Raw genomic sequence first — 21,545 nt, 5'->3', positions numbered from 1 at the left:
CTCCAGACTGGGTACTTTCTTTTACATGCTGTGTTCAGTAGCCTCATAGAGTGGTTTCATTTCATGAACTGTTTAAATAAGAGACTTTGGAATAGTTCTAATTGTTAGGTAATGTGTTTTGTTATATTAATTATAAATCTTTGTCACAACAAGTTTTACCCACTCTGGTAGTTCTGCCCTCAGAGGCCAACAAAATTCAACAAATCATCATTCTTCTATAAGTTTTTCAAGATATCTGAAAATAGTGCATGGTCTTTGGCATTATTTTAGGTTAAAGCATTCCCAGTTCCCTCAACCACTGTTATGTAGCTGACATCTTTCTTTTTCATACTCCTCTAAATGTCAGTGTTCTTTCTAAATATGTAATGAAATGGAACATAGGTCAGGGCCGCAGGATTATTTATGCAAGTCAGCAGGTATTTATTAAGCACCTACTATGTGGAAGGAAGGAAGGGAACAAAAATTTATTATGTGCTGGGAAGTACTGAGAACTTTATACTTATGCTCTCATTTTATCATTATAATAACTTTGAGAGATAAGTGCTATTTTTAGCTCTACATCACCTTTATTTTACAGTTGAGGAAACTTAGGCACAGAGATTAAGTGACTTGCTTAGAGTCAGCTAGTGTCTGAGAGTTCAGAACTGTACTGGGACACAAGGAGGCAAAATAAAATGAAACAAAAAACTTCACAGGTCTTGCTTTCACAGTCAAATGGGAGCTGGTACATGTAAAAGAACTGTACATTTTCTTTGTTGTGAGCATTTTGTTCTGTGAATGTAACCTAATTCATGCTAACTTTTTTAGGCTACTGTCACCCTCCTCCTCTTCCTTTCTCTTTTTAAACATAAAATATTAACTTGTATTGACAAGTTTATTCAAGGAAATGTATAAAAAAAAGAAATATAAAAGTAGGCATGTAAAATTAAACAAGGAAATTTAGAAGACTGTAAATGTTTGCATGTGCTTTTAAGTTCTGATATTCAGCTATTATTATCCACCCCAGATACACATATATTAACTTTAACATAATAGTTACTTCTTTGCTCCTGTTTTGTTTTAACCTTTTTTTTTTTTTAAAAAACCATTACCAACCTTTTCCATTGATATGGCATAGATCTTTTGGTTATTATTTTTAATAACATAATTGTGTTCAGTTTCTACATTGTTTTTATGGTCTTCCTTTCTTTATGCTACATGCATGCAGCATGCAAATCTTCCCATATTTTGTTTGGGACACCTTGCGTAATAGAAGCTGGGTGGCATAGTGGAGAGACCACTGGTCCAGGCATCTAACTTAGTAATTGTCTGGTCCTGGGCAAGTCCTTTAGTTTCTCAGCCTCAGTTTCATATCTTAAAAATCATAATATTTAAAATTATAATATTATGTATTAGAAATAAATAATTTCACACTACTTATGGTAAGTTGTGAAGAAGGTGTTATGCAAACCCCAAGGTGTTACATAAGTCAGAACAATTATTGTTAAATTGTAGGACTTAATTACTTGAACACATAATTAAATGCTGTATGTAAGGGAAAATGTTGGGTTTTATATTATAAAAGATACATAAAAGAATAAGACTTCCTTCTTTCCAAGAATTCACAGTATACAAGCAGAGGTGGTAGCCGCACATATCTATGCTTTATATGAGGTTATATAATAAAGAAATGGTCATTTTGGGGGGAGAATAACTTCTTAAAATAGTATAGCTGCTTTCAAAATGGTAGTAGCACATTTTGTTCTTTATTTATAATTAATGCAAATTTTTAGACTTTGTTAACACTGTCATTTAAATATAATCAATTTTATAGCCCTCGTTTTTTTATACTGTTAAATTTTAAGTTCATAATTAAAGAAATCACCTAATTTGGGCAGACTTCTGTTTATGAATGATTTCATAATATGACATTTTAAAATCCTCAGTATTGTCTGATATAGCCAAATTGATATTTACAGATCCATATAGTTTTTAACTATATATATATATTTTTTCTAGACTTTGTACTCTTTATATAATTTATATCATGCCTCTTGTAAGACAGTTAAGTGGTGCAAGAGAGAAACCTGGAGTTGGAGTCAGGAAAGCCTGAGTTCAAATATGGTCTCAACAATATATTGGCAATGTGATAAAGTCAGTTTTCCTCTTTCAACCTTATTTTTCTTGTAATAATAGAAGAGTAATAATAACAATAATAAGTATCAAATAGACTTATTTTGAGAATCAAATGAGATCACTTATAAAATGTTTTGCAGACCTTAAATTGCTATATAAATTGTAAACTATTATTATTTTATTACATAACGCACTAGTTTTTGTCTTCTACTGTACTCCTCCTTGATGGATTGAAATGAGTGATTAGATCTTTGCAATCATTCCAGGGATCCAGAGTTTTTTCGTTTGTTTGGTTGGTTTTTTTTTCCTTTTCTTTTTTGTTTAATTCTTATTGGTATTTCAAGTTCTCCTGAAGCTTCCCCTTGCTTCCCCTAATAATTTTAGTCTCCTTTTTTTTTTTTAATTTAACTACCAAAAGAATAGCATTGTTATTTTCCTCTTTATCTTTTTAAAAAATTACAAACTTATTCATCAGTAAACATGAATATTTTAGTATACAACAAAAGAGGATTGTAGTTGAAATTGTGAACTTTTGCTTTTTTTTTTTTTTAAATAGCTTTTTATTTACAAGTTATATGCATGGGTAATTTTACAGCATTGACAATTGCCAACCTTTTTTTCCAATTTTTCCCCCTCCTTCCCTCCACTCCCTCCCTTAGATGACAGAATGACCAATATGTGTTAAATATATTAAAGTATAAATTAAATACAAAATAAGTTTACATGTCCAAGCCGTTGTTTTGCTGTTTTTTTGTCACTACAAAGAGGGCTGCCACAAACAATCTTGCACATACAGGTCTCTTTCCCTTCTTTAAGATCTCTTTGGGATATAAGCCCAGTAGTAACACTGCTGAATCAAAGGGTATGCACAGTTTGATAACTTTTTGAGCATATGAACTTTTGCTTTTTAAAAAAGCTTATGTTAAATGCAATAGGGTACTATCAAAGTCATGCAGTTTGTTTTCTTTTGAACTTTTTTGTTTCCTTCTGTGTATTTTTAAAGTTTTATTGTTATTCTTTTTTATACATTTCCTTCACTGCTTACTATTTAAAAGGCATGTCTTGGAGAATATTATATAAAAATACCACACTAATTTGAAATCTCCTGTAAAAGAAAAATGAAAACTGAATTTGTAACAGGTGAAATCCTTACTTATCTAGAAAGAGAGAATAAAAATGTTTTATGGCTAGGACCTTGCCAACAGAGTTTCATCTTTGTCTGCAATTTATGCAGCTAAGTGGCATGGTGTTTAGAGAGCTGGACTTGTAGTCAGAAGAACCTGTCAGAATTGTGCCTCTGAGAATTCCTAGCTGTGTGACTTTGTGTAAACCACTGAATCTTTTTACCTTGTTTACTTATTTGTAAAATAGAGATGAAAGGACTTACCATAAAGAATTATCATGAGGTACAAATGAGGTTATATAATATTGCAAAGAGATTAGTAAATCATAAAGTATAATACAAATAATTAGTAATGATGATGGTGATGGTGAAGAAGAAAATGATGATAAACATGATAATCTTTAAAAATTTTCTTCTCTAAATAGCTATGGTAGCCATACTTTATTCCCTGATCTTAATTTTAGCAGTTAACTTTTTTTTTTTTGGTAGTATCTCTGACTGGTTTCTACATGGGAAGGTGAGGAAGGAAGGTTGCATTATAAAATTTAAACTAAACAAACTATATTATCAATTAAAAACCATGTAATAATTTGGTGAGTTTTTTGGTGAACTTTTTACTAGGTTTGCTGCCATAATAGTATTGCTATTGCATTCATGATTTACTCTCATGGATATGGCCTGTTGCTGTCCCTTACCCAATATAGATGTTACAAAAATATAATAAAACTTTCCACCAAAGAAAATCCAAGTAATCAATCAATCTGCTACCACCAAAAATAACTTTCATTTAAATTTTAGTCCATTGGACTGCCCTTTGTCTTTCTTCATATACATAATAAATTCTTAATAAATGTTTACTAAATAACTGATTTCAAAATAATAAATCTTAATTGTCTACTATATGTTAGGAGATCTCAAACTAAGCACTAGAGACATAGAAATACTATAGTTCTTTGTCTTCAAGGAACTAATAATTTAATGAGGAGAACAAAATTTGAATGGAAAAAATTTATTAACTATAGTCAAACTGAGATATGAAGATGAAATATTGGAATTATATACTTCTTAAGAGAGAATTCAGTTTAATCCAACTCTGAAGACATTGTTTTTACTGTATATGAAGATGCAGAGTATTGGGCACCGAACATACCCCCTCACTCCTCACCTCCTCCCCCCCTCCCCCCCAGATCAATCCTTGTCCTCAAGAAGCTTATTTATATTCTATAGCTTAAAGGGATGTAGGTATTTATTTATATTTTAAGAATCAATCTCAATCTCTCTCTCTCTCTCTCTCTCTCTCTCTCTCTCTCTCTGTCAGTGTACTGATACTGATTTCACACATATTCAGTATATTGGGAAGCCACCTGACCTTTTGACAATAATAAGAAATAAACAGTAAATCATGTCAAGTTTTATTTCCATTAAAAAAAAAAAACAAAATCCTAGAGGGAAAAAAAAACCCTGCAACATTGCACAAAACTATTTCAGCTTCAGAGATATAAGTTGTGACAGGTCTTTTGTATTCTCATCATTCTTGACTGATTAATTTTTCAAGGGCATTTCCTTAACTCTCAAATGCAGTATTAAATTAAAAAAAATTTAAACAAAACAGATATGTAGTTATATTGTAGAAGGATTTTTAGGTTGAAAAATATTGTTAGCATGCAGAAGAATGAATAAATGTAAAGCTAATGAGTTTTGTTGTACATTAATTTAGATTTAGTTTTTAGAGTAGACAAGTTAGAATGCTTCATACTAAAATATAGATTTTGACTAGTTTCATTTGTTCTTGAGAGTAAAATTGAAAATTCATATCTCTAAGGGTAACTCATATACGTTGATGAGAAAATACATGTAAATAACTTTGCATACCTTAAAATGTAATGCTGGAGAAACTGAGGCAAGATAGAGATTAGAGAGTTTTTAATATTTTATTTAGATTTCTGAGAGGGATAGATAGTTGGAGGCAGAGCAGAATCCATTCTGCCTCCAGGGCTGAATTAGACTTTCATCTCAAAGAATCCAGCATCCCATGTGTGATTCCAACTATTTTTTGTATATATGGCTCCAAGATCAAGAGAGAAATACTAGTAAATGTGGGAATTTCCAGAAATGGACCATCAATCTGATTCTGACAGGATGGGGGTGAGAACCATAAATTCTTGAGGACTTAGGAGTCAGGAAGTCTGAACTCACCCTTATCTTGAGATTATACAGTTTATGATTCTTTTGGAACCAGAGTGACCAGATCTCCACAGCCCTAATTGTCTCAGTCCTAATGGTCAGAAAAGGGGGATGGTGGGGGACTGAGACAGAACAATTCAAGAAACTGAGGCAGAGCAATTTAGGGAAACTGAAGCAGAACAATTTTGGAAAACTGAGGCAGGACAATAAAAGGGAACTTTTATTGTCAACAATAGTGCTATGCAAACATTCATTGTTATTATTATTTCTTGAGAAAAGCTCAGGGTTTGAAGTCAAGTATTTGAGTTCAAATTCAGACTCTGTCACTGCACTTTCCTTTGTAACCTTTGTAACTCAGAAAAGTCATTTAACCTCTCTAGGTCTTGTTTCCCCATTTGTACTATGAGAGTTGAACTTTGAGGTCTCTTCCACTTCTAAATCTGTGATCCTATGATTTTTTTTTTTTTAACTTTTTATGGTGATAGAATTAAGTAACCTGTGAAATTATGTTGACAAGTTTTGAAATAAAGTTTATAATCTAGCTACTTGCTCTATGTAGACAGCTGGTACTCCCATTTTAAATAACTTTGAATAAGGTTTCTATTGCTGAATGGTGGGGTAGAAAGAGTGCTGAATTAGAAACTAGATGCTGTGTTGGCCACATACTGAGCAAGTCATTTAATCTCTGTCATCCTTAGTTTCCTATTCTGTTATGTGCAAATAAAAATATTTGTAGTACTTTCCTCATAGAGTGATTGTAAAGGGTGTATAAGGTGTATAATGGATGCAAAACACTTTGCAAATCTTAAAGCACTACACAAATGCTACTTTTGTTATCATCGTTATTATTTATTGTTATTGTTATTGTTCTGGTATACTTACCAGATCTCCACTCTGGGGATGGTTTCATACCCTGTGCCTTCTTTGAAATTCCTATTGAGCTCATACAGTATGTATAATACTGTATGTTCATTGGTGAATCTTTATTTCTTCATTTATAGTAATAACTTTTTATTTTTCAAAATACATGCAAAGATAGTTTTCAACATTCATCCTTGCCAAAACCTTGTGTTCCAAATTTTTCTCCCTTCTTCCCCTACCTTCCTTATACAGCAAGTAATGCAACATAGGTTAAACATATGAAATTCTTCTAAAAATATTTCCACATTTATCATGCTGCACAAGAAAAATCAGATCAAAAGGGAAAACAAGAGAAAGAAAAACACAAGCAAGCAAGCAACAACAAAGGTGAAAATACCATTTTGTGATCCACATTCAGTCCCCATAGTCCTCTCCGGATTTAGATGGCTCTCTCCAAGTCTATTGAAATTTGCCTGAATCATCTCATTGTTGAAAAAAGCCAAGTCCATCACAGTTGGTCATCACATAATCTTGTTGCTGTATACTCTCAATTCTACTCAATTCATGTAGCATCAGTCCATCTCTCTCTAGGCCTTTCTGAAATCAGCCTGCTGATTGTTTTTTTTGTTTTTTTTTTTTTTTAGAAAAATAATATTCCATTACATTTACATATCATAACTTGGTCTAGCCATTCCTCCATTGAAGGGCATCCACTCATTTTCCTTGCCCCTACAAAAAAAGCTCCTATAAACATTTTTTGCACTTATGGATCGTTTTCCCTTTTTTTATGATGTCTTTGGGATACAGACTTGTAGAGACTCTGCTAGATCAAAAGCAAGGCAAAATTTGATAGCCCTTAGGGGTATAGTTCTAAATTGCTCTTCAGAATGGTTGGATCAGTCACAACTCTATCAACAATGTATTGTTTTGCCACATCTCCTCCAACATTTATCATTATCTTTTCCTGTCATCTCAGCCAGTCTGAGAGGTGTGAAATGATAGTTGGTGAATATTTAGCAAGATTTTCCACGAAAAAAAGAATGAGTGCATACATATTTTAAATCTGCACTATTATTACTTTTTTTAAGTCCAGACAACTAACAGAATAGCAAAGTCAGGCCAGATTTCTAATAGTTGTTGATTTCTGAAGTATGAATACTTATACTGAAAATTTAACAATGGTACCTACAAGTTTGTTAGAGGTGACTCTAGGATATCCCTGTTTGAAAGGAAAGAATTTTTTAAAATTTAAAGATCTAAACAAATCTAAGTTGTTATAATAATAGTGAGTACCAATTAACAAGCTTTTTAAAGTGCCTATTATGTGCCAACGACTGTGCTAAGTGCTAGGGATATAAAGATAATGAATGAAACATTATCTACTTACAGTGAGTTTAATTTCCAAAGGGGAAAACAAGGACAGAAATAAGTATGTAAAAATTAGATATAAAGAGAATAAACAGTTTTATTTCATCGACCCCAAGGTGATTGGTTTAGGAATCTTATTATATAGCTTAGTTTTACTATTTCAAGGACTCTTTCCTCCTTTTGCAAAATGATAGATTTGGATTAGAACAGAGGTTTGTCATGGATCTTTGGCAGTCTGATGAAGTTTGTGAGTTCCTTCTCAGAACAGTATTTTTCAAGGCATAAAATAAAAGGCATAGAATTCCAAAGGAAGTGATTTATATTGAAATATAATTATCAAAAATTTTAGGAAAGTTCACAGAACCTAGAACTCTCTAACTCTAAGATCTTTAAAGGCCTTATTAGATCTGAATCCAAGTCCCAAAGAGTTTACTGTGTACCTCTCAATGTTGTTTTCATTCTAAGCTTTAAGTCTTATCATACTGAGGTCCTAGAAAGGACTCGGGTACTCCTAGGAAGACTGTTGCTCTATTCTTTGTTAGCATCAATTCTGGTCAATTTTCTGCTGTTTTTTGCTGTTACAATTCTTACAAAGTGCTAATAAGTCATTGGAATTAATAGAGACAATAATTATCTAATTTAGCATGGTACTTAACAGTTCTCTAGTTTACTAATATATTTAGTACTTATTAGAGTTTTACAAGATTCACACCTTTAAGAGAGCATATATAAGGAGAAGCCCACTAAAGGATAAGCCCACTCTTGTAGGCGGAGAGAGATTCATTCCATCTTCCACCTTTGTGCTGGAGGCTGAAGCCGGCAAAGGCAAAGGATTAGTGGCAGGAGCTCTTGGAATCAAGGAGAGAGACAGGTCTCTAAGAAAGCTAACCGGGCCCAAGGAAGGAGACTGGACTTTAACTCCTGGCTGCATTTAGGGTTATCACTTTGAACTAAAATGAAGGCTGCCTCCAAAAGCCCCCAAGAAACCTGCTCCCAGAGAATATTATATTTTAGAGAAGAACAGTTACACTTTTCAACATTTCCTACTCTTTTGGGCATCATCTTCTCCTATTTGATATACTCCATCAACTTTTGAGGATAGACCCACAGTTGACCCTCATAATGAGAGCCTTTTGTATCTTGGCCAGTGATCACAGCTGTTTTGTCATAGACTTTTAGTCCTGAGGTTCCTGTTTAAGGATATCTCTTGGTTCTTCCATTTTGCCCACACCAGTTCACTGACTTCTCTCTGGGTTTGCCTTCAGCCAGTGTCACCATCGCTGAGCCTTGCTTCTTCCCTGCCTCTGTAATTTTCTCTGAATCAACACAGAGACTTGCTTAGGAATAGTGTTTTGTTTCCCTTTTTGACATATCCTTACTAGGGAATCTTTCCTTTAGAGCTGGCTTCCATCTTACCACTGATTGGACTTGACTTCTGATCTTGAATTAGACAAACCTGTATTTCTGCCAAATTTGTTTTGCCTTTGAAGTTCAAGTATCTTTTCCCAAAAAACCCATACCCTGGTGCTCTAGAGGTGCCAGACTGCCCCAGATGATATTTGGTTCACTGCTATGAGCAATCATTTAAAACTATGCACAGGAAACAAAAAGCTTGGAACAGCCAATTTCTAGAATGTTGTTATGGGCCATTACAGGACCATAGATTTAGATCTAGAAGAGATCACAGAGGTCAATCAGTTCAACTCCTTCAATTTTCAGACCCAGAGCAGATAAGTGACTTACTCACAGTCAATCAGAGACAAAATGGAAGGACCAGGATATCAACCCACTCCTTCTTAACTTCAAATTCAACATTCTTTTCACCACACTATGTGGTTTTTCACAGTGAATCTGATTATTTTTCAAGTGGGCAAAAAAAAAAGAAAAGGTATCTCATTTCCTTTTGGTAGTTTGGGAAATAAAGCTCCACATTTCATTTGGGAGGTCTTGAGTGAAAAGGATGGACAGAGAGACTTTGGGACAATCAAAGGATGAAGAAGATTGGGTATTACTGTTATGTCACTTAAATATGATTAGTAGTCTAACATTTTGAATAAATTTGACCAGGTTATGTTAAATACTTTTTATAAGTTTAATAGATTCTTATGAATAGTTGTCAAAATCAAAGGCTATTTTTTTTTCCTTTTTCCCCTTTATATGGAAACTATTTTGATTTAATTTTATTTTTGATTTAAGTTAAAAAATATAAAAATTTCTTAACATTGGTCTAGATTTCGCTGGTGTATATTTAATAATCATAAATTTTACTAAAACTTAATATTCATAAAATTCAATCTGCCATTTAATGCCTTTCAGAGACAAACTCCATCTTATTATTTCAGATTTGTCTACTTACTTCCTTTCACATATTGTGTTCCTGTCAAACTGACCTCCTTACTGTTCCTTGAACTCTGTGTTCTTTCACACATTCTTCTTCCAAGTACAGGCAGGCTGTTCTCCACTTTGGAGTGCTTTCTCACCTTTGCCTCTTAGAATCTTTATCTACTTTCAATTCTTGTTTTAGGTGTTACTTCTTAAATGATCCTCATCCTCCTCATTTTCATTTTTCATTCTTTCTCCAACTTTATAGGATCCAGATAGGAAAGGAGTAAACCTGTGATAATTAAAGTTGGTAGGTCTTGATGAACCAAGGGATTCCTGGTTTTAAGGCTAGATCTCTATTCCTCATGCATTTGATGCCTCTCATTTTGAATTCATGTTGTGCTGTGAATTCAAATATTATATTTAATTGTCCTTTTTATATATTTTTCATCCTGGTAGAATGTAAACTACTTGAGGCTAAGAATTGATTTTGGATTGATTTATCTTTATATCACTAATACCTCGTTACCAGATATTGAAAATTTTAGGTATTTAATGTCTTTTAAAAAATTTAACTGAATTGAGCTAACCAGTCAGAAATTTGCCTATTCTTTATCAAGTTAGAAACCAAATTCTTCCTATTTGTGAATTTCTGAAAAACTAGGAATGATATTTATAGTTAGCTTAGTTTATTTATTTAGTTTACTTAGTTTATTTGCTTTTTTTTTTTTTTTTTTTTTTTGGAATTACTGAGAAAACTCAGCAACTGCAGGTCAGTTATTTTCCATCCTATTAACTGAAATATGATTCCCCCTGACAAAGAGAGATGTGTGTGTGTGTATGTGTGTGTGTGTAAACACATTTTTGCATTTAGATATTGAAATGACTTTACTGATTTCATGTATATTTTCTCATATTTCTTTTAAAAATTTTATTTTCTTGTAGTTAACAGCGAGGTCACTGCCATCCGTGCAATCTGATGAACGACTTCAACCTCTTCTTAATCACCTCAGGTAATTAAAAGGTACTTATTGTACTGATAAAAGATTTATTTTTAAGTAGTATTAAAACCTTTTAATTTTGTAAGCAATGAGGAGTCTCAAAAATATAAAGGGAAAAAAAAAGTAATTATTCCATGGTATGTGCCAGACACTCTCCTAAATGCTGGAAATACAAATACAAGCAAAATGACAGTCCCTGCCCTCAAGGAGCTTATATTCTTATGGGGTGAAAATATCATGTGAAAGGAAGATGAAGGAACAAGGGGAATGCCTTAAGACAGAGCAAGGAAGGGAATGAAGCTTCACCAGCCTAGACTTTTCCCTATAATAGAGATAAATGAAGGCAGAGTGGACTCATTAGGCAAAGAAACCAAAGAGGTAAAAAGATGGTGAGAAGACTTCAAAGGCTGAGAATGAGAGAACAATTGTATCCCGATAGTAGCAAAGTCCATTTTATTTTCCTTTGCTGTCACGATTCAATTTTAAGTAATCTTTATGTTTTTAATTCCTCATTCTTTAATGTTGTTACTAATTTCCTAGCATTGTAAAATATTCTTTAAAATTATTAAGGACTACACTATTAGATGATGAATTTAAACTAAAATAGGTAGATAGAATTAGCCAAGACTTGAGAAAGATTTTTTTTTTTATTTTTTTTATTTAATAGCCTTTTATTTACAGGTTATATGCATGGGTAACTTTACAGCATTAACAATTGCCAAACCTCTTGTTCCAATTTTTCACCTCTTACCCCCCACTCCCTCCCCCAGATGGCAGGATGACCAGTGACCAGTAGATGTTAAATACATTAAAATATAAATTAGATACACAATAAGTATACATGACCAAAACGTTATTTTGCTGTACAAAAAGAATCAGACTCTGAAATATTGTACAATTAGCTTGTGAAGGAAATCAAAAATGCAGGTGGGCATAAATATAGGGATTGGGAATTCAATGTAATGGTTTTTAGTCATCTCCCAGAGTTCTTTCTCTGGGCATAGCTGGTTCAGTTCATTACTGCTCCATTGGAAATTATTTGGTTGATTGAGAAAGATTTTGAAGGGAATCACATTTGTCTCAACTTCAGGACTCGGATACATTTTTGATCAGATATGTAGGAATTAATACAGATAAGCTATCTTTTTTTTTTTTTTTTTTTTTAATAATGCTAGTATTTGGGGGGAACAGGATTAATACCCACCTTCATAAACTAAACATTTTTGCTACATATAGCTGTTATGTTTTGGGAGGACTTGATTTGACTTGAAGTATGTCTCAATCCTTCTTAATAAGGAGCAGGGCATATAAGGCATCTACTATATTTTTGTGAAGGTTATGTGATTTGCAAATCATACTGTCACTTTTTTTTTTCTTGCAAAACTAGTGGCTTCATAGCATTATAGTGGTTGTCAGATTTAGGTTGTTAATCCCACAGCATCAAGATCTCATCCAATTTTATGGTCCTAGTATACTGTTAATGCTTAGTTATTGTTAAATCTTGATGGATTTCCCCTTCCCCCACTTGGGCATGGTAATTGTCAGCTGGAATTTAGATTAACTACTGACACTTCTCTTCAGGTCCTTGAAACTTGCACATACTGTACATTTATTTTGGGTTTTCATCCTCTGTGGAGTTCATTTACCATTGGTTGCTAAGCAACCATGGCAAGATGCTACATGTAATATTCACTGACTGAAGTTGCTTTTATTATTATTACTAAACTAAATGTTTTTCCATTTTATTACTATATCTGAAACTTCTCTGGGCAGGGTGGTAGATGAGGTGTGTAGTTTGACATTTACTGTGCTTCAAAGTAACCTTGTGATATGACTTTCCAACTCAGTGTGTCTTTTGGTTGCCCTATATTTAAAAAATAAAAAAATGTCACTTTTTTATTACTACTAGCATTCAGGTCAATTAGACAAAAAACATTGCATTTGACTTTATAGAATCTATTGATAATCACATTAGGGATGTAATTTAAATAAATTATCTTCAAGGAATAGACTTTATAGTAGGATACTGCTGAGATCAGTATTTTGTCCAGGGTTATTTCATAACTCTAATGATCAGAGAGAGAGAGAGAGATGATGATGAATAGCATACTAATTAAACTTGCCAGTGAAACTAATTTGGGCAACATAAATACCAGTGAAAACTGAAGTAATAAAATACATTGTCTAAGTCACTTTTCAATATAAGTTAGATACTTGGGCCTAGAGTACCCTCATTATCTATGATACCAGGTATATTATTTTGCAGACAATAAAGAATGTGAATATTTTTCACATAAGTCTAACCTTCTGGTTTAAATTTAGCCTTGCAAATTGGATTAAGCCCTTATCTTACTACTAGGGAGGGAGTGGCAACATTCAGGAGAAACTGACTTGATTTCTATGGCTTGTAGAATGGAACAACTCAAGTAGATTATTCCCAAATGAGGAGTCATGAAACAGTTACTTTGTGTGCATGAATAGTTTCCATATATTAATTTGGGAAGTTAAATAAGAAAATTTTGCTTTTTTATGTTTTGTGTGTAATTTTTTCCTTTTCTCTGGCCACAAAAAATGAGACAGGAGACAATCATTGTTTTGTGTATATATATATATATATATATATATATATGTAAATATGTCTATATAAAATAATCAGAAATATATGATTAAAGGCTTAATTTAATAATAAAACTTCAGAATTTATGTTTTTTTGGCCAAGATATAAAAAAATATGCATTTTTATTTAAAATTCAACTGCACAGAACTATAAATCAAAATGTAGGGATTATATTTCATCCCCTTTATTTTACTCATGAAACTCAGGACCAAGATCAATCAGGTAGAAAATTGACAAAACCATGATTTTGAATCTAACTTTCCTAGCTTCAAAACTAAAACTCTGTAGCTCTTTGGGTTTCTCATACATTTTGGTCCTCATTTTGTGAATTGTTTATTCTTTGTGGAAAAGAGCCATTTATTTTTGTATTGCTTGATTGGCTATTTTCACTTAGTCACATGCAAGACTGATATAGCAATTCAACATCATTTCCACTGTTTTGGAATCAAAATGAAATAGAACTTAGCAGGCATGTAAATAACAGTGCATACAGGTGTACCTTGTCAGTTTCATTAATTAGATCCACAAAAACACAATGTTAGACAAAATATCCACAAATAACAGCAACAAAAAAACATGGAGCAAAGCAGTTCTACTGGAATAGATCTAAAAGGAGCTAGAGCCATTAGGGGATCTGCCTGTTCTACCACAAGGCAGCCATTTCTTTCAGATGTGATGTTTAGGTGGTAGTGGAGGAGGATCAGGAGGAAGAAGCTAGTTAGCTGTAGCTCAATTATAAGATGCTGGAAAGTAGGGCCAAACTCACAAATTCCCAGATAATTTAGGAACCACAATTGAAAGAGAACTCATCAGGAATTAATGTAATACCCTGCCTCTTTTGTTGGATCTAAATAGTATGATGTGCATAAAATTAAGCATGTTTTCCTAGAAAATTTTGTGTAGCAAATTCTGTGAAACTAGATTTCCTTTGTTGTTTATGTATTGAAGTTTTTACTCAGATTCCTTGGCCTTTTATCTTCACCTGCTTCTTGAACTCTGAATTTTGGCATTCAGCCCTTCCCCGTCTCTCTCCTTCCTTCCTTCCTTCCTTCCTTCCTTCCTTCCTTCCTCCCTCCCTCCCTCCCTCCCTCCCTTCCTCCCTTCCTCCTCTCTTCCTTCCTCCCTCCCTCCTTCCTCCCTTCCTCCCTCTCTTCCTTCCTCCCTCCCTCCCTTCCTTCTTTCCTTCCTTCCTCCCTCCCTCCCTCCCTCCCTCCCTCCCTCCCTTTTTCCTTCCTCCCTCCCTCCCTCCCTCATTTCTTTTTATTTCTGTTCTTAGCTTTCACTCCATATGCTTGCATTGACTTTAGTTTGTCATTACCAGTTCAAGACTTCTGGCTCCTTTCTTAGTGGGATTTTTTGAACTCAGATCTTTTCTCAATTTTTTACATAGGTATTTCAGGCTCTGCTATTCCTATTTCTGGGTCTTTGCACAAGTTTTCCTCCATGCCTGTAAAGAGCTCTCTTTCCTCCTTGTCTCTAATAAAATATATTTGTTTCCTTCAGTAATAGGTACAAGTGCTTCTTCCTACAAAAATAGCTCTCAACTTTTTTGTGCCCTTCGTACACATTGACATTTAGTAACCATTTTTGTATCCCCTTTTAATATGAAAGGAAGAAAATTCTAGAGTTAATCATTGGGCACTTAAAAAGCAAAATTCTTGAATTCATTTCAATAGAATAATATAATTATTTACCAAATATTCTGTCTAGAGCAGTTTCTTGTATTTCCTGGTGATATTATGCCTCAAGTTGAAATCCTACACGAAGCCCGCACTCATCTTTTCCCATTTGCTAATTTTCCCTTCTTTTCCATTATTTTGTGTATATTTTATGTTTATTTATACATATTACAGACCAATGGAATGTAAAAATCTTGAACACCTAGGACCCAGCCCCGTGCCTGGCACATAACAGATATTTAATAAATGCTTGTGGAATTGAATCGAAGTGAATTTTTTCCAGTTTCAGTGTATGGTAGATGTTCCTTATAGGTAGGTCCAAGAAAAACAAAAGTATTGAATAAAAGAAGTAGAGGAAAGTTAGCCTGAAGACATTTCAGTATATGTATTTGGGATATTATGATAGGCTTTGATTGTAATGCTTTAACCCATTTTAGTCAAGATTTAAATTTTGTGGGGTAAAGCTTAAAGGTTATATTGTATTTGTTAGATTTTAATGCATGATGACTTTGATAGCAAATATTTTGTTTGATTTGGTGCTTCTTCTTGGATTTTTATCACTGTGATTGCTTTTGTGAACTTTTTTTTTTTTTTTTCTAATTTAGTGGGTCAGTTGATTGAAATGTAGGGATTGGTACTGGACTTGTGCTTTAATTGGCATAGAGAATTTTTGTGAGAGAAAATTCCTTCCATTAGATGTATAGATATATCCAGGACTTCCTCTGCAATTTGTAATCCTTAAACTTGAGTACTGAGAAGTTAAATTATTTTCTCGGAGTTACACATCCCATTATATATCAGAGGCAGGACTTTAACCCAAGTCATCCTGGATTCAAGGGCAGCTCTATATCCCTTATGCCATGTGGTCTACATAGTTAATATGTATATGTACTATTATTTTCCCTAGGAAAAGCATTGCAAAAAAACAAAAATAAAAGCTTTACTTATTGAGTTTAATTTTCAGAATATCTATAATATTGATACTTAGAATATTTTCATTTTAAAATTAACTGTTATTAAATCTAAATCAGAAAATTATTTGGGTATTCCTTTGCTTGTTGAAATAAGTATGAAAGAATGATGTGATATAGAGAAGTTTGGAGGAGGTGAGAACTCCAATTAGTGGAACCTAAAACCTCATTAATGTGATCTTCATGTTCCTGTTATTTCTCAGGGCCTTTTTCCCCACTTATTTCCATTTATTGGTAGTGCCTTGAATTATTTCTGTTTCTGTTTGTATTTTGAGAAGATTATATCTCCATGGTTATTGTGAAAACTTTTCAAAGCCTATATTACTAAATTAGGAAGAATGTATTCTTTTCCATTAGCAGTTATATACATACATATACATTGAGATACAAATGTACAAGAAATGTACAAAAAAAGAAAAGCTATTTAGGATAGCTTATGTCAGTCACTAGCATTCCCTTTAAGAATCTATTGCTTAGTGACCTTAAGCAAATCATTTAAACCTCTTAGTGATCCTGGCAGTTCTCTAAAATGATAAATTACCAAGTAGTTGCCGATATGCTTTGACAGAGGGAGCATATGTTTTGACAGAGGGAGCTTCCTTATCAGTGACTCTTATCAACTTCCTACCTCCCCAAACACCCACATAAAAACTTGCAAAGCATGGTAATTGGTGCCCTAACATTTTATAATTTAGAAGCATTATGGTAAGAGCATTGTACTAAAAGTCAGAAGATTCGTTTGAAGTAACTTTCTTGGAAAGCCTCAGTTTCCTCATTTATAAAATGGGGATATTACTTGCATTAGTTACCTTATAGTAGTGATGCTGTTTGAGTAGTCTAGATTAGTGTCTATAAGAGAGTTGTTAAGAATCCCCTTTAAATCGGCCACAGGTTTTAGGAGTGAAAGAATTCACTCATTCCTGAATTATTAGTTGCAAAATGAAAGTTTATTGTTAGATAGAAATCATTTTACGAAGATACTGATTTCTATAGTGGCAGAACTACGGACAATGGAGTTTTGCACTGAGAATGCAGTTCTCAGTGAACAGAAGGTCCTGGCATCAAAGGGAGCTACCATGGTCCATCTGCAAAAGACCTTCATTGAAGAAAGACAATATATTGGGAGTCTTGGTAGGGGCTAGGACAGCCCGAGCAGGTCAGACCTGATGGGGGCCTGGGACAGCCCAAGTTGGCTTATCTACTAGCTGGGTTTCAGCTTGAGCTGGAATTTGAACAGAAGATCTTTAAATGAATAGGCTTGGAATTCTTTGGCTCAGGACTGAATCAGCCCCATCTAGATTATAGAATGAAACTGTTTGTTTAGTTTCCCTTGGGCAGGGTCCCTCACTGAGGCAGAATTGAAGGAGATTTTCTCTTTCAAGGAATTTTTGAGTTTCGGGGTCCCTTCTTCAGTACTATAAAAAGGAAAGTATAGTGAATTGTAAAGCACTTTATTTGATAAGAAATATTTTTGTATTATTCTTAAGTAATAAAGCTGGTATTTTGGGGAATATGCCTTTTAAAAGGAAGGAGACAGAATAAACAGACATTTGCAAATCCACAGAGATAATAAAAACAGCACGTCAGTTATAGATGCCTGGTAAGTTCCCAGTTGTTGGGAAGACAGAAAGATTGGCTTAGTTGGGGGAATAATTTAGGAGGAGGAAAGGTTGGAGAAAAAAAAAAAACTTTAGATTTAGTAATTAAAAGTTATTACTAATTTCTGAAAAAGCAATTCACTAAATTGACAGGGTCAAAAGCTAAGTGACAAGGAAATAAGAAATGAATAGTCATAGAATAGATGAGTGTTGGAGTCAGAAGACCTGGATTTTAAACCTGGATCTCCCATTTATTCTGTCTTTGAACAAAATCACTTAACCTCTGCTGCTGCCATTTGTAGAATAAAGGCAGGGTGGTTTCCGAGGTCCCTTCTAGCTCAAAATCTATGAATGCCTGTTAATTAGTGGAAGTACAAAGTATAATCTCTTTTTTTCCTAGAAGCTTAACACTAAATGGGAGGATAGTTAGAAGGCAATACTTGTGGGGATGGCAGAGCAAGTATTCTCAATTTTTTTTTTTTAATAGTTAAGATTGGACTAGAAGCAGATTTTTTTTTTTTTTTTTTTTTTTTTTTTTTTGCTGAGACAATTGGAGTCAAGTGACTTGCCCAGGGTCACACAGCTAGGAAGTATTAAGTGTCTGAGACCAGATTTGAACTCAGGGTTCTCCTGACTTCAGGGCTGGTGCTCTATCTACTGCCCCACCTAGCTGTCCTTAGAAGCATATTTTTCAAAATCAGTTTTGTTCAGTAATCAATCAAACTGGGAATAGTCAATGCTGCATAGATTTGTTTGTTTTAAAAGTGGAGGGGAGGGCAATGGAGGGATGTTTGTTTTTGGTCTTTTTAAATATTTGGTCTTTCTAAATCTATTCAGTCTTTATAGAATACCCATTGAAGCCATATAGAATACCCAATAAAATTAAGAGTTTAAATGTAAAAAGCTATCAGACCTTATTTTGATTATTCTAAACATTTTAAGAGTGTACTTAATGGACATTTAATGAGAACAGGGAAACGTTCACAAATGATTTTCTATAGTAGACAACATTGTTTATTTATTTTTTTATTATAGCTTTTTATTTACAAGATTATATGCATGGGTAATTTTTCAGCATTGACCCTTGCAAAACCTTCTGTTCCAACTTTTCCCCTCTTTCCCCCCACCCACTCCCCTAGATGGCAGGTAGACCAATACATGTTAAATATGTTAAAGTATGTGTTAAATACAATATATGTATACATATCCATACAGTTATTTTGCTGCACAAGAAAAATCGTACTTAGAAATAAGGTAAAATAACCTGAGAAGGAAATCAAAACTGCAAGCGGACAAAAACAGAGGGAGTGGAAATGCTATGTTGTGGTTCACACTCATTTCCCAGAGTTCTTTCACTGGTTGTAGCTGGTTATTAATATATCATTATTAATATATCATTATTGAACAAATGGAACTGATTTGGTTCATCTCATTATCTCATTGTTGAAGAGAGCCATGAGTAGACAACATTGTTACACAGTTGATTGAAAGGTTTTAAGGATCCAAAATCTGTGTTTATTATTTATTTAAATTATAAAGCATTTGAATATAGAACTATGCCTCAAGTATGACTATATTGTGAATACCCTTTGATTTAGTTATGCCACTATTAGGTATATACCCTGAAGAGATCAAAGAAAACCAAAAGATCTATTTGTAAAAACATGTTTTATAGCAACTCTTTTTTATTTATAGCAAAGAACGTAAAACAAAAGGAATGTCCATTAATTGGGTAGTGGTTGAACAAATTATGGTATATGAATGTAATGGAATATTAATGTAAGAAATGATGAAAAGGGCCATTTCAAAGGTACTTGAGAGACATGTATCATTTGATTCAAGGTGAAGTGAGAAGAACCAGTAGAACAATTTACAAAATAAAAACAGCTGTGTAATGGAAAAATGCTGTGGAAAGACTTAAGAACTCTGTTCAATGTAATGACAATTCATAACTCCAGAGGTCTCAATGAGGAATCATGCCCCCTACCTCCTGTAACCGGTAGGATAATCAAAAGATTCAGAATTAGACATAATTTAAGAAAGGCAAATGTGTGGGTTTATTTTGCTTGATCAGTGATATACTTCATTTAATAAGGATTATGCTCGCTTTTTTTTTTTTTTTAATGGAATCTGGAGTTTGTGGGGGAAAAGAGAATCAAGAAAAACATCCCCTTACCTCCCCAAAAGAAAGAAAATTATATCTTGGAAGTATTGTTTTAAGTGCACAAAAGAGAACAGTTCAGAAAGAAATACAAGAATAGCTTTGAAAGTAATTTGTTGAACGTGAATTTTTAAGAAAAAAGCCAATTGTATGTAGTGTAGAGATTTATATTTTGACATATAATGCTCTTTTTCTGTTTTCCTTTGTATTTAGAAATGTTCTTTTTTTTGGAGTTTGGTAAATTAGAGTTTTCTTTTAATGATAAAGAAGAGGAAAAGACCATTTGATTTGATATTCTATCAGTCATTTAGTTCTTACTGATGTTATAGAATAAATGATGTTTTAAGTGTTCAGGATATACAAATCAAGATTAAAAAAAATTAGTCTCTATCCTCAAAGAGGAGGGACAACATGAAATAAAGAAATGAGTCCTAAGCATGTCCATGGCAGATGGAAGGTGAGCACTAGGAAAGAGTTCCTTCAGAAGTTGAGATTTGAGCTAAATCCTGAAGGAAACCTGGGAAACTAAGAACTTTCTCAAAGAGTTTAGTTATAAAAGGCAGAAGTAGAGATATAGGACATTTCTAGTGGGCATGGTAGGAGCAAGTGAGGGTTTTTAAAGAAGAGACATGGATATTTTTGGAGGAAGCAGGGAAGCTATAGATAAGGTGAGATTGAAGGTAATCTGGGAATGATAGTTGTGAAATCTGCTAGAGAAAATGGACATGTATGTGATCAAGGGTGCATATCTTGTCAAGAAGGACTACCCCTTCATCTGAGATCTGAGTCAAGGAGGAGATGCTAGATTCAGTGGTTCTCAAAGTCTGGTCCAGAGCCTACTGAGAGAGAATGAAAGTCATGGTGAGGATGTAGCATAATGTTGACTTTTATAAAGTATAGGAAAAGATGGAATTTTTTTTTTAATATGATCAGATAAAAGAATTTCAGAACTCTTAAATAAGAAAATGGGTGAGTGTAATCCTAAATGCTGACAGGATCAGATGTGTGTGTGATCTTCTTTGTATGTATGAGATAGAATGGAGGAACAGGTTATATGAATTGAGTAGATGTAGAAAATGAGAAGTTTTTAAGTATTTAAAGGAAAATCTGTATATGTCAAAGTTTTCTAATAATAGAGGCGGGAGATGAAGAGGAGAAAGATTGTGAATCAAGCATTGAACTTCTTGAGGGAAAGAGAAGAATATCCTAGTGGAGGAAAGGGATCTATAAATTACAGTGACTGTGATATCTATTGGGTGATAGCATAGACCTCAAAGGAGGAGTGGTTGCTTAGATAAGTGGTAGATGTAGTTTAGAAGTATCTAAGGGGATCAAGAGTGATGAGGGAAATGGTATCATCAGGTGACTTCAATGAAGACCGAAGATAGAAAGAGTGAGAAAGGAAGACTTTAAGATTAAGGGAAGTTTTAAAATTATATAATAGGTAAGCCAGAGGGAACAATGAAAGATATAGTCAGATCTGGAGTGAGGATATCATGAGGAGAGTTGAGGGGTTTGAAGGAACAGTGAATTGGGGAGGGGATA

The 21,545-nt window shown here is 33.6% G+C and overlaps 1 protein-coding gene across 4 annotated transcripts in view; it reads left to right on the top strand.

Annotated features, from left to right (window-relative positions):
• Nucleotides 1-21,545, top strand: part of PRIM2 (DNA primase subunit 2) — a 342,100-nt gene that overhangs the window by 194,162 nt on the left and 126,393 nt on the right. For all 4 annotated transcript variants that reach the window (XM_031964687.1, XM_031964688.1, XM_031964689.1 and 1 more), the window contains exon 8: nt 10,919-10,986. In XM_031964687.1, coding sequence (XP_031820547.1) covers nt 10,919-10,986 — 68 coding nt within the window. The remainder of the gene's footprint in view (nt 1-10,918; nt 10,987-21,545) is intronic.

Source organism: Sarcophilus harrisii, chromosome 4 (genome assembly GCF_902635505.1).
Source record: "Sarcophilus harrisii chromosome 4, mSarHar1.11, whole genome shotgun sequence".
NCBI lineage: Eukaryota > Metazoa > Chordata > Mammalia > Dasyuromorphia > Dasyuridae > Sarcophilus > Sarcophilus harrisii.
The sequence above is the reverse complement of the archived record's forward strand: the minus strand, read 5'-3'. Positions and strand labels throughout refer to the sequence as shown.